The 10,512-nt window shown below is 38.1% G+C and overlaps 1 protein-coding gene across 2 annotated transcripts in view; it reads left to right on the forward strand.

The window, feature by feature from the left end:
* The window catches only part of RFC1 (replication factor C (activator 1) 1, 145kDa), a 76,965-nt gene that overhangs the window by 37,990 nt on the left and 28,463 nt on the right, over nucleotides 1–10,512 (forward strand). For both annotated transcript variants that reach the window (XM_011949100.1, XM_011949101.1), the window contains exons 5-9: nucleotides 1,808–2,040; nucleotides 2,930–3,007; nucleotides 6,089–6,166; nucleotides 8,157–8,244; nucleotides 8,856–9,142. In XM_011949100.1, the coding sequence (XP_011804490.1) occupies nucleotides 1,808–2,040; nucleotides 2,930–3,007; nucleotides 6,089–6,166; nucleotides 8,157–8,244; nucleotides 8,856–9,142 (764 nt within the window). The remainder of the gene's footprint in view (nucleotides 1–1,807; nucleotides 2,041–2,929; nucleotides 3,008–6,088; nucleotides 6,167–8,156; nucleotides 8,245–8,855; nucleotides 9,143–10,512) is intronic.

Here is a 10,512-nt window from a genome sequence, read left to right on the forward strand (position 1 = left end):
TTTTGAGATAGAGTCTTGCTTTGTCTCCCAGGCTGGAGTGCAGAGGCACGATTTCAGCTCACTGCACCGTCTGCCTCTGCCTCCGGAGTAGCTGGGACTACAGGCGTGCACCACTATGCCCGGATAAGTTTTGTAATTTTAGTAGAGATGGGGTTTCACGATGTTGACCAGGCTGGTGTCAAACTCCTGACCTCAAGTGATCTGCCTGCCTCCCCAGCTAATTTTTTTTGGTAGAGATAGTCTCATTATGTTGCCCAGGCTGATCTTGAATTCCTGGGCTCAAGCAGTCCTCCGCCTCAGCCTCCCAAAGTACTGGGATGACAGGTTTGTGCTACCGTGCCCGACCTCATGTTTGTCTCTTAGATTTTCATTTTTATTGGATTTCTTTTGTTAATAGGCCAAATTGAAAAGCTTTTTTTTTTTTTTTTTGTGAATCACTGAAGCAAACAAATATATTGAGACCCTTTTGAGGTACATTTTTGGAGCTTCTAATTATCTAAACATTGTCATGAATGCTTAAAAAGATGTTTAAAGCCAGATGTTTTGTGGAAACTTTTTAGAAAAATAAAATGTAACAAAGAGTTTATGGTCTTAAATGAATGGTTAGATATCAGTAGATGGTTCACCTGCAATATATAGCTAGAACTTGACAACTTACCACCTCTGCAAATAACCACCATAGTCCAAGCCTTCCGCATCTCATCTGGAACTGCAGTAGCTTTCTAAATGGTCTCCCTGCATTTACTTTCCCCCCTCTTCAGTGTGTTCTCCAAAGGACAGGCCTTAAGTTGGGTCACAAACTATGCTTAAAATTCTCCAGTGGATTCCCATTCTATAATAAAGACTAAAATTATTCCTACTGCCTAGAAAGTCCTCCAGGATTTGGCCCCTGCCTCTTTCACCCGAATTCTACTGGCACGCCTCTCCATTGCGCTGCAGCCACATTGAACTCCAGGCACACTCCCATCTCGGCTTTTCCATTTGTAGTTTTAAGTGCTGGAATATTCTTGCCTGAGGTATCTTCATTTCAGGCCTCTGTCAAAGTGTTGTTTATCAAAGAGGTATTCCCTGACTACTTATCTCAAAGAGTATCCTTCATCACTCTTTAATTCTTTCACCCTGTTTCACCCTGTTTTACTTTTTATTCATAGAACATTTAACTTGACAATGTATATTTGTTTATTTGTATATCTGTTTCCTCTTCTAGACTTCAAGTTCCACGAGGGCAGTGATTATATCTTTTTTATTCACTGCTGTATCTTAAGTGCCTGGTACATAATGGGTGCTCAGTAAATATTTGTGTATTCTCGGTAGTAATTGGGGGAGACAGTGTACAGGCCTGGCACTGCTAAATGTGGGGCTGATGGTTGAATTTAGGAGATAGAAGGAAAAAAAGTTATTAGCATCTCAAAGTTTTTGTATACTTACTTTGTTTTTGAGACAGGGTCTTTGTTCAGGCTGGAGTGCAGTGGTGCAATCACAGCTAACTGTAGCCTCAACCTCCTGGGTTTATATCCTCTTGCCTCAGCCTCCCTAAGTAGCTGGGACTAGAGGTGTGCACCACCATGTCTGGCTAATTTTTTGATAGTTTTTTTGTAGAGATGGAATTTCATGATGTTGCCCAGGCTGGTCTCGGACTCCTGAGCGCAAATGATCCTCCTATCTTGGTCTCCCAAAGTGCTGGGATTACAAGCATGAGCCACCATGTGTAGCCTCTTGTATACTTTTTATAAAGCTGGTAGAAGTGTTTGCTTTGTATAACTGAATTGATATTTTATAAAAAATATTTGGTTACATTTCATTTAAGATGAAGAAGATGACTTTATGTGTAAGAAGGCGGCCTCTAAATCAAAAGAGAATGGAAGATCTACAAATAGTCATCTTGGAACATCAAACATAAAAAAGAATGAAGAAAACACTAAGACCAAGAATAAGCCTTTATCACCAATAAAACTTACACCCACATCAGTGCTTGATTATTTTGGAACTGGAAGTGTCCAAAGATCTAATAAGAAGATGGTGGCAAGCAAAAGAAAAGAGGTAAGTGTTCTACATATAAGCAAGTATGCTCAGGATTTATACCCATTCACTAATATTAATAACAGGAGAAACTAGGATGTAGTAAATAGGTCAACATGTTTTAATAATTAAAATAATTTTCCTAGGATTATGGATAAACTGTATTGCCCTCATTTTAAAGGATGAGGAAATTAGAATGTTACATATTTAGTTTTTGAATTCTTGAAAGCGGGAAAAGATCTTTTAAGCCGTAAGAAAAAATTGTAATTATTCGAATTTAAATTGAGTTCTCAGAATACAAACTCATTTTACTGTTGACCTCAGCCAGTCAATATTAGAAATAAATCTGTTTCCACATGAGATAATAAATAGAGTCCTTACAAATAGAGCATACCTATGCTACACTTTTGACCTTCGCTACTTTGACAGATATTGGATTCATCTGTTTCTGGCCATTTAGGAAACAGACATACCAGATAAATTATGGTGAAAGTAGTCCCCTGAGTTAAAGGAAGCCTGCCCCATAGTGGGTGTTTGTTGATTCGATCACTTCCTCCATAGAACAATGTAATCATTCTCACATATTGGTTTGCCAATGTTCTGGACTACTTGTCAAGCCAAGACATTAATCTACAGGATTGGGTTTTTTTAATTTTTATTTTTGGTACTTCTCTTGAACATATCAATAGAACTAAGTGAGACAGGTCTGTCTATAGGCTATTTATTTATTAGGGAATTGGATATGGTCAGGGAGTAGCCATAGATTTGGCTTTCTGGCTGGTGTACATTGCAGCTATTACTGATACACTTATCTCTCATTGGTGTGTTTAATCAGCAGCAGTAAAGAAAAAGTGCCTTATTTTTCACTTAAGGTTTATGCTGATTTCGCTTGATTTTCTTTGAAATATAGCTTTCACAAAATACAAATGAGTCTGGATTAAATGATGAAGCCATCGCCAAGCAATTACAGCTTGATGAAGATGCGGAGGTATTGGCATTTTGCTTAGAATTATTAGTAACTTGATATTGTGACTAGCTATTTAGTCCAACCAGACTTTGAATTGAACCTCATTGGAAGTTACATGTAAAATAAGTTAAAATCTAATAAATGAAAATCTAAATTTCTATACAAGATAAATAATGAGACCAGGGGAGAATTATTTACTACTGAAAGATTTATTTTTAGAGAAGATCGATCAGGTGCTGTGAGATGATTTTGGAGAAATGGCTAGCAGCAAATCCTGTAGGTCATGATAGGTCTTTGATACCTACAAAAAGGATGTTAATGGAACCCATTGGAGTTTTTTTTTTTTTTTGAAGACAGAGTCTCGCTTTGTTGCCCAGGCTGGAGTGTAGTGGCACGATCTGGCTAATTGCAACCTCCGCCTCCTGGAATCAAGTGATTCTCCTGCCTCACCTGCCCCAGTAACTGAGGCTACAGGTGCCCACCACTACGCCTGGCTAATTTATGTAGTTTTAGTAGAGACGGGGTTTCACCATGTTGGCCAGGCTGGTCTCAAACTCCTAACCTCAAGTGATGTGCCCTCCTCAGTCTCCCAAAGTGTTGGATTACAGGTATGAGCCACCATGCCCAGCCCCATTGGAGTTTTGAATAGAGAAGGGACATGACATGATGGATCTTAAAAGAAAATTATTTTGGCTTCGATGATGTTAATAGTTCATGGTGGGGGCAAGATCGAAAGCAGATCAGTTTGCAGACTGAATGGTAGGCGAGAGATGCCAGCTTGTAATAAGAAGAGGCAGTGAGAAGTGGTCGTAATCTGAATGTACCTTGAAAGGTACAAGTGTTTTTGACAGATGGGATGTAAGGTGTGAGGGAAGAAGATTCACAGATGAGGCTGGGCATGGTGGCTCACGCCTGTAATCCCAGCACTTTGGGAGGCCGAGGTGGGACGACCACTTGAGCCTGGGAGTTCAAGACCAGTCTGGGTAACATAGGGAAATCCCATCTCTACCAAAAATACAAAAATTAGCTGGGCACGGTGGTGCACACCTGTGGTCCCAGATACTTGGGAGGCAGAGGTGGGAGGATTGCTTAAACCTGGGAGATTCAGGCTGCAATGAGCTGTGATTGTGCCAGTGTACTCCAGCCTGGGTGACAGAGCAATACCTTGTCTCTGGGAAAAAAATACTCAGTTATGGCCTTAATAACTGGGTGAATGGTGATATGATTTCCTAAGGCTGGAACACAGGAAGCAGAACAGGTTGGTTCAGAGAAATCTTTTGGACAAGTTAAGTTTGAGATGTCTAATAGACTTCCAAATGGAAATGCAGTGTAGGTGGTTGGGTGGAAGAGTCAGGAACTCAGGGGAGAAGTCTAAACTGAAGATGGACATTTGGAAATCATTACCAGTTGAGTAATATTTAAACCTGTGTAACTGGGTGAGATCTTGGGGAGATACTGCAAATAGAAAAGAAAAAAAGTCTCAGGATTGAGCCCTGGCCACTGTTAACATTTAGAGGTCAGGAAAAGGAGGATGATCCAGCAAAGGAGAGAAGAGAGTGGCTAGTGAAGTAGGAACAACAGGAGGGGTTGATATCTTACAGAAGTCAAATAAAGTATTTCAGGGAGGAGCGCCCATCTCTCTCAGAGGTTCTGGGCTTAGCTGCCGGCTGTTTGAACTCCCTTCCTCTTGTTTAGCTTAAGTGTCACTTTCCAAACTACCTTAACTATATTAGAAACCCCTCCGATATACTCTATCACGCTGTCATAGCTACTATAAAGTATAGGCTCTGAGGTCCCCTCACCAGGACTGTTTATGTCTCTCACTCAACCATTGTTACATCAGTGCTTATCTTAGTGTCTGGCATACAATGGGCTCTTGATAAGTATTATTGTGAGAGAACAATATTGTTTGTGATTGTTCACTTTTTATTACTTCGGCAGTTTATAGTTTGTGTTTTCAAAATATTTTTCTGTCTTATTTGATCACACTGAATCACATAAACTACAAACAAGTATCCACATGACTCAAGGTAGCACAAGTAGCCTAGGTCAAACTAGGAAGTAATTTTTAGGAACCTGATTTCTCCTTATCTGATCCAAATACTAGAGGGTTACCTAATCCTTTCCAAACCAGGTGTGGTACTTTGTATCATAATCCCCTATTTTTCCATTTTTATCACATTCTTTCAGAATCTTGTTTGGGTAATTTATTAATCTGATTAAGGACTTTTAGGTGTTAATGACTGAAGATGTCTTTCCTCATTATCCCTCTAAGAGTTTTTCCTCCCTTCTTTTTTCTCTTTTAAAAGATTGAGTGGATTTTGAAGTCCTTTTCTTTGTTTGAATAATGTATGGTGTTTTTTATTGACTATCACGTAAGGCCATTTTACCAGGGGATATACAGCCATTTGGTTTATAATGAGAACGATATTCCACTGCTACATAGTCTCTTTTGGAAGAGCTCCATTTTGCTGAAAGTGAAAGTATTTCGAAATAACTGAGATAACTAGAATGTCGGCGTGTTATATTAGCATGTTAGAACTCCTGACATGATGACTTAAATTTTCAAAAGAGAACAGATGCATTTGAATTAGTAATTGAAAATAGGAGTTTGATAGTAAAAGTGATTTTACATTTATATATAGCTTACTATATGTGCCAAAAAAAAACTGTATAATTTTCTTAAATTCTTGGATTCACTATTTTTGTGCTCCCCAAATGATTGTGTTTTCCTATTAGGTTGAGATTCCTTTCAGAGGTCTTTTTAGACAATAAATAGAAATAAGAAAGCTGTGTTGCATAAGGACCATTAAGAGAAAAGTACAGACCTAATGTTTTATAAGTAAGAAATATGACTTTAAAAATATGCTCACTTTTTCTGTCATCCCTGCAAAACCAGAACTGTGTGTTCCAAAATCTGATTCAGCTTTAGTGAAACAAACCTGTGATACTTGACTGTTAATGTTGAGTGGGAAAATGTCATAATTGTTTTCTGGAAAATGTTTTTCTAGTTTCTTCTAAATATATGAATCTGACACTGAAAACTTTTATTTACAAAAAGAAAAAGAGCAACTCAACTCACTTTGCTGACACATTTTACAGCTGGAGAGGCAGTTGCATGAAGATGAAGAGTTTGCCAGAACATTAGCCATGTTGGATGAAGAACCCAAGACCAAAAAGGTGGCATAATGTTGGGCTGTTTGCATTCTGAATATACCGTACAGATCAGTGTTCATACTTGCGTGTTCTAGGCTCTAGCCAAAACGTGAATAACTTTTCCAGAAAGAAGTTAAATTATTTTGATTTATAAAAATGTTTTTGGGGAAGCTCATTGAGAAACTTATTCTTCCTAAAAGAAGGTGACAGCGTCAAAGCAAACCAGAACCTTTTATCACAAAACAAAGAATTATATCTTTTCCTTTTTCTTCTATTATATTATATTTTACTTTATTTTATTTTATTTATTTTAGAGACAGGGTCTCTGCTGGAGTGCAGCTGGATGTGATCTGGGCTCAGTGCAACTTTTGCCTCCAGAGCTCAAGTGATCCTCCTGCCTCAGCTTCTTGAGTAGCTGAGACTACAGGCATGTGCCACCACACCCATCTAATTTTTGTATGTTTTTGTAGAGATGGGGTTTTGTTATGTTGGCCAGGCTGGTCTTGAACTCCAGAGTTCAAGCAATTCTCCTGCCTCAGCCTCTCAAAGTGCTAAGATTATAGATGTGAGCTACTGTGCCTGGCCTTTTAGTTCTTTTTTTTTTTTTTTGGAGACAAGGTCTCTGTTGCCCAGGCTGGATTACACTGGCACGTTCATAGCACACTGAAGCCTTGAACTCATGGGCTCAAGCAATCCTCCCACCTCAGCCTCCCAAAGTGTTGGGATTACAGGCATGAGCCTCTGTGCCCAGTTTACCTTTTCCTTCCTCTTTATTATAGGAGTTCTTACGTACTCATTCAGAAAATAATACTCATAAAAATTCCTTTGGAACACTAGTTTAATAATTTTAATATTAATCACTGTCTTTTCAGGAAGCACAGTTTTGTCAGTTCTAATCAGTTAATTCTAAGATCTATATTATGACAGTCTCATATAATAGTATATTTTGAGGTTGGAGAATCTTTTTCTTTCTTTTTTTTTCAAGGTCTCACTTTGTCACTCAGCTGGAGTGCAGTGGTGCTATCTCAGCTCACTGCAACCTTGACTGTCCTACTTCTTGGGCTCAATTGATCCCCTCACCACAGCCCTCCAAGTAGCTGAGACTACAGGCGTGTGTCACCACACCCAGCTAATATTTTTGTTTTTTGTAGAGATGGAGTTTTGCCATGTTGCCCAAGCTGGTTTTGAACTCCTGAGCTCAAGTGATCTATCTGCCTGCCTCAGCCTTATTTTGGGGAATCTTTAAAACATCAAGACTTTATTTTATTTTTATTTTTTATTTATCTCCAGTAGATTAACTTTATTTCTGATGAATCACATTCTGTTAATATAATTGTCAGTGTCAATATGTGACTACTTCAAAAGATTTTACTTCTTTTCTTTAAAGCAGGGAGTTGTAAACCTAGATACATCAGGAGCTGAGACTAAGCAGGCAGGGGTTAAGACAGTAGGGAGTGGTAGAGAGTTTCTTATTTGAAAAGTGTTACTTTGTCTGAAGACAGTCAAATTGTAATTACTTTAAAAGACTGTATCACACACCTTGATTTGTGAACTTTTTATAAAATGGAGTTTTGAAGGAGCAGTGGAAAGAATGGATATATTTTTTTCTCTTTCAGAAAGTGCTCTCATTTTCTTTTCAAGCTTTTGTTTATTTTAGTCTTTTAAGTTTAGATTTTAGTTTTTAACTGCTTAATACTAACAATTTGAGAGTTGAGATAAAGGAAGCAGAAATAAGGCTTCTACTTCCAGATTTACAGGTTGGAATGAAGAGGGATACTTTTTATAGATGGATTTTTATACCTTTTCATCTGTTTCCTCATTTGTAACATGAAGTAATAAAACATGCCTCATTTGCCTTGGAAATTTTGTGGATGAATGAATGACAGTTTATTGTAGTGTTCTGCTAGTTGAAAGGTGACCCTTAAACTTAAAATTTTAAGGATTTTAACAACAGATTTTATGGTAATAGTTTTTCTATTATTTGTTACATTTGACACTTTTAAAATTTGTTTAGGCTCGAAAGGACACAGAAGAGGGAGAAACGTTTTCATCTGTCCAAGCCAATTTAAGTAAAGCAGAAAAACGTAAATATCCTCATAAAGGTAATACTAGCAGAAAAAAGTAAGATGGAGCACTTGTCTTCATGGAAGTAAATTCATGATAATTTTGTTTAAATATTCAATAATTATGTATTGTTAGGTAGACATTATTTCATAGGACTATTAGAGCGTATTCAGCTTAGATACTTTGAAAGCTCTGTGGATACTAGCTGGTACAGAATGCCCATCTGCTCTATGATTACTGTGAGAAATGTATTACAACTCCAGGTTTCTTGTTGATTTCCAAGTGTAGTACGATATGTGGACTTCAACGTATAAAGATGAAGAACTAGATGTTTTGAGCTTTTCATGTCAGAGGTAGTCTCAGAGCTGACTCATAGTTGGCCAGGTCATCTTCAGCTCTCTTGCTTATTGCCTGTAGGTTTTATTCTTCGGTGGTCCTGATAGCAAATCATCTGCTAGTCTACATGAACTTAGTCCTATAAGTAAATGTATTTACAGATTTACTATAAACAGATGGTCTTGACACTTTAGGACTTTGGGCCTTCAGAGTATATTCTGTGCTAAGATTACTCAGTTGAAAAATGAAAGAAAAGTTGATATAGGTTATCATTTTCCAAAAACAACAGTCATAATCTTTTCTTTCTTCCTAGTAAAAACAGAACAATTTTCAAATGAAAGAAAGAGCTACAGTCCTAGGAAGCAGACTAAATTTGAAAGTTCAAAAGAACCTCAGCAACATTCCAAGTCATCAGCTGACAAAATAGGAGAAGTCTCTTCTCCCAAGGCCAGTTCTAAGCTGGCAATTATGAAAAGAAAAGAAGAGAGCGTTTATAAAGAAATAGAGCCCGTGGCCTCAAAAAGAAAAGAAAATGCCATTGAATTGAAAGGAGAGACAAAAACTCCTAAGAAAACCAAAAGTTCTCCAACTAAAAAAGAGGTAAGAACTTTTTTTGTTTGTTTGTTTGTTTTGAGATGGAGTTTTGCTCTTGTTGCTGAGGTTGGAGTGCAGTGGCATAATCTCGGCTCACTGCAACCTCCGCCTCCTGGGTTCAAGTGACTTTCCTGCTTCAGCCTCCCAAGTAGCTGGGATTACAGGCATGTGCCACCATGCCCGGCTAATTTTGTAATTTTAGTAGTGACAGGGTTTTTCCATGTTGGTCAGGCTGGTCTTGAACTCCTGACCTCAAGCGATCCGCCTGCCTCGGCTTCCCAAAGTGCTGGGATTACAGGCGTGAGCCACCGCGCCCGGCCTTGGTAGGAACTTTCTAGGGAGTACAGTATTTCCCCTTATCCATCGTTTTGCCTTCTGAAGTTTCAGTTACCTGTGGTTAATCATGGTCTGAAAGTATTAAATGGAAAATTCCAGGAATAAACAATAAGGTTTAAATTGTGTACTCTTCTGAGTAACATGATGAAATCTCTGGCCAGCCTGCTTCATTTCACCCAGGATGTGAATCATCTCTTTGTCCAGCATATCCGTGCTGGATACACTACCCACCGGTTAGTCACTTGGTAGCCGACTTGGTTATTAGATAGAAAAAACAGTACATGTAAGTATATATAGAGTTTGGTACTATCTGTGGTTTTAGGCACCTACTGGGGGGTCTTGGAACATACCCTCCTAAAGAGGGACTGCTGTATATATTTTGGGGCTATGTGTTAGTCTGGGTTAGTTTTCAAGTTTTATTTCTAACGACCATAAGTCATCATAGTATTTTTAAGATACCTTATTTAGAAGCTGTTGTAGGATATGGAGCATTAATATAGCTAAATAAGCCCATATTTTTTATTATTGTATGTCAGATACTGTGCTAGTACTTTACATGTGGTAGCTCATAATTTTCACAACAACTCTCTGAGATATTTATTTTTATTCAACTTTTAAAGACGAGGAAATAGGCTGAAAGAGTTTATTCCAAGATCATCCACCTGGTAAGTGGCAGGGCCAGCCTTGAACTCAGGTCCTCTGAAGCTGTATAACATAGTGGTTCCACACAGGCTCTGGAGCCAGTTTCAAATTATAGCTGGGCCCCTGAGCAGGTTTGGTCACTTCTCCTGTCTGCTTTGGTGCTGTTTGTAAAATAGGAATAATATTAATAGTACCTAATGACTTCATATGTAAAAGCACTTAGAGCAGTGCCTGGGACCTAATAAGTGCCATCTTATCTATTATTATTAAAATGATTGTTATTTGGATTAGTTCTGAATTTACTCTTTTTTATTCTTATATAACAGTGTTGAGATACTGAAATTATTTTTAAAGGAAAAAATGATGAGATAACGAGTATCTTTGAAAAGTTTTGTTAG

The sequence above is a fragment of the Colobus angolensis genome, unplaced genomic scaffold (assembly GCF_000951035.1).
Source record: "Colobus angolensis palliatus isolate OR3802 unplaced genomic scaffold, Cang.pa_1.0 Scaffold29, whole genome shotgun sequence".
Classification (NCBI taxonomy): domain Eukaryota; kingdom Metazoa; phylum Chordata; class Mammalia; order Primates; family Cercopithecidae; genus Colobus; species Colobus angolensis.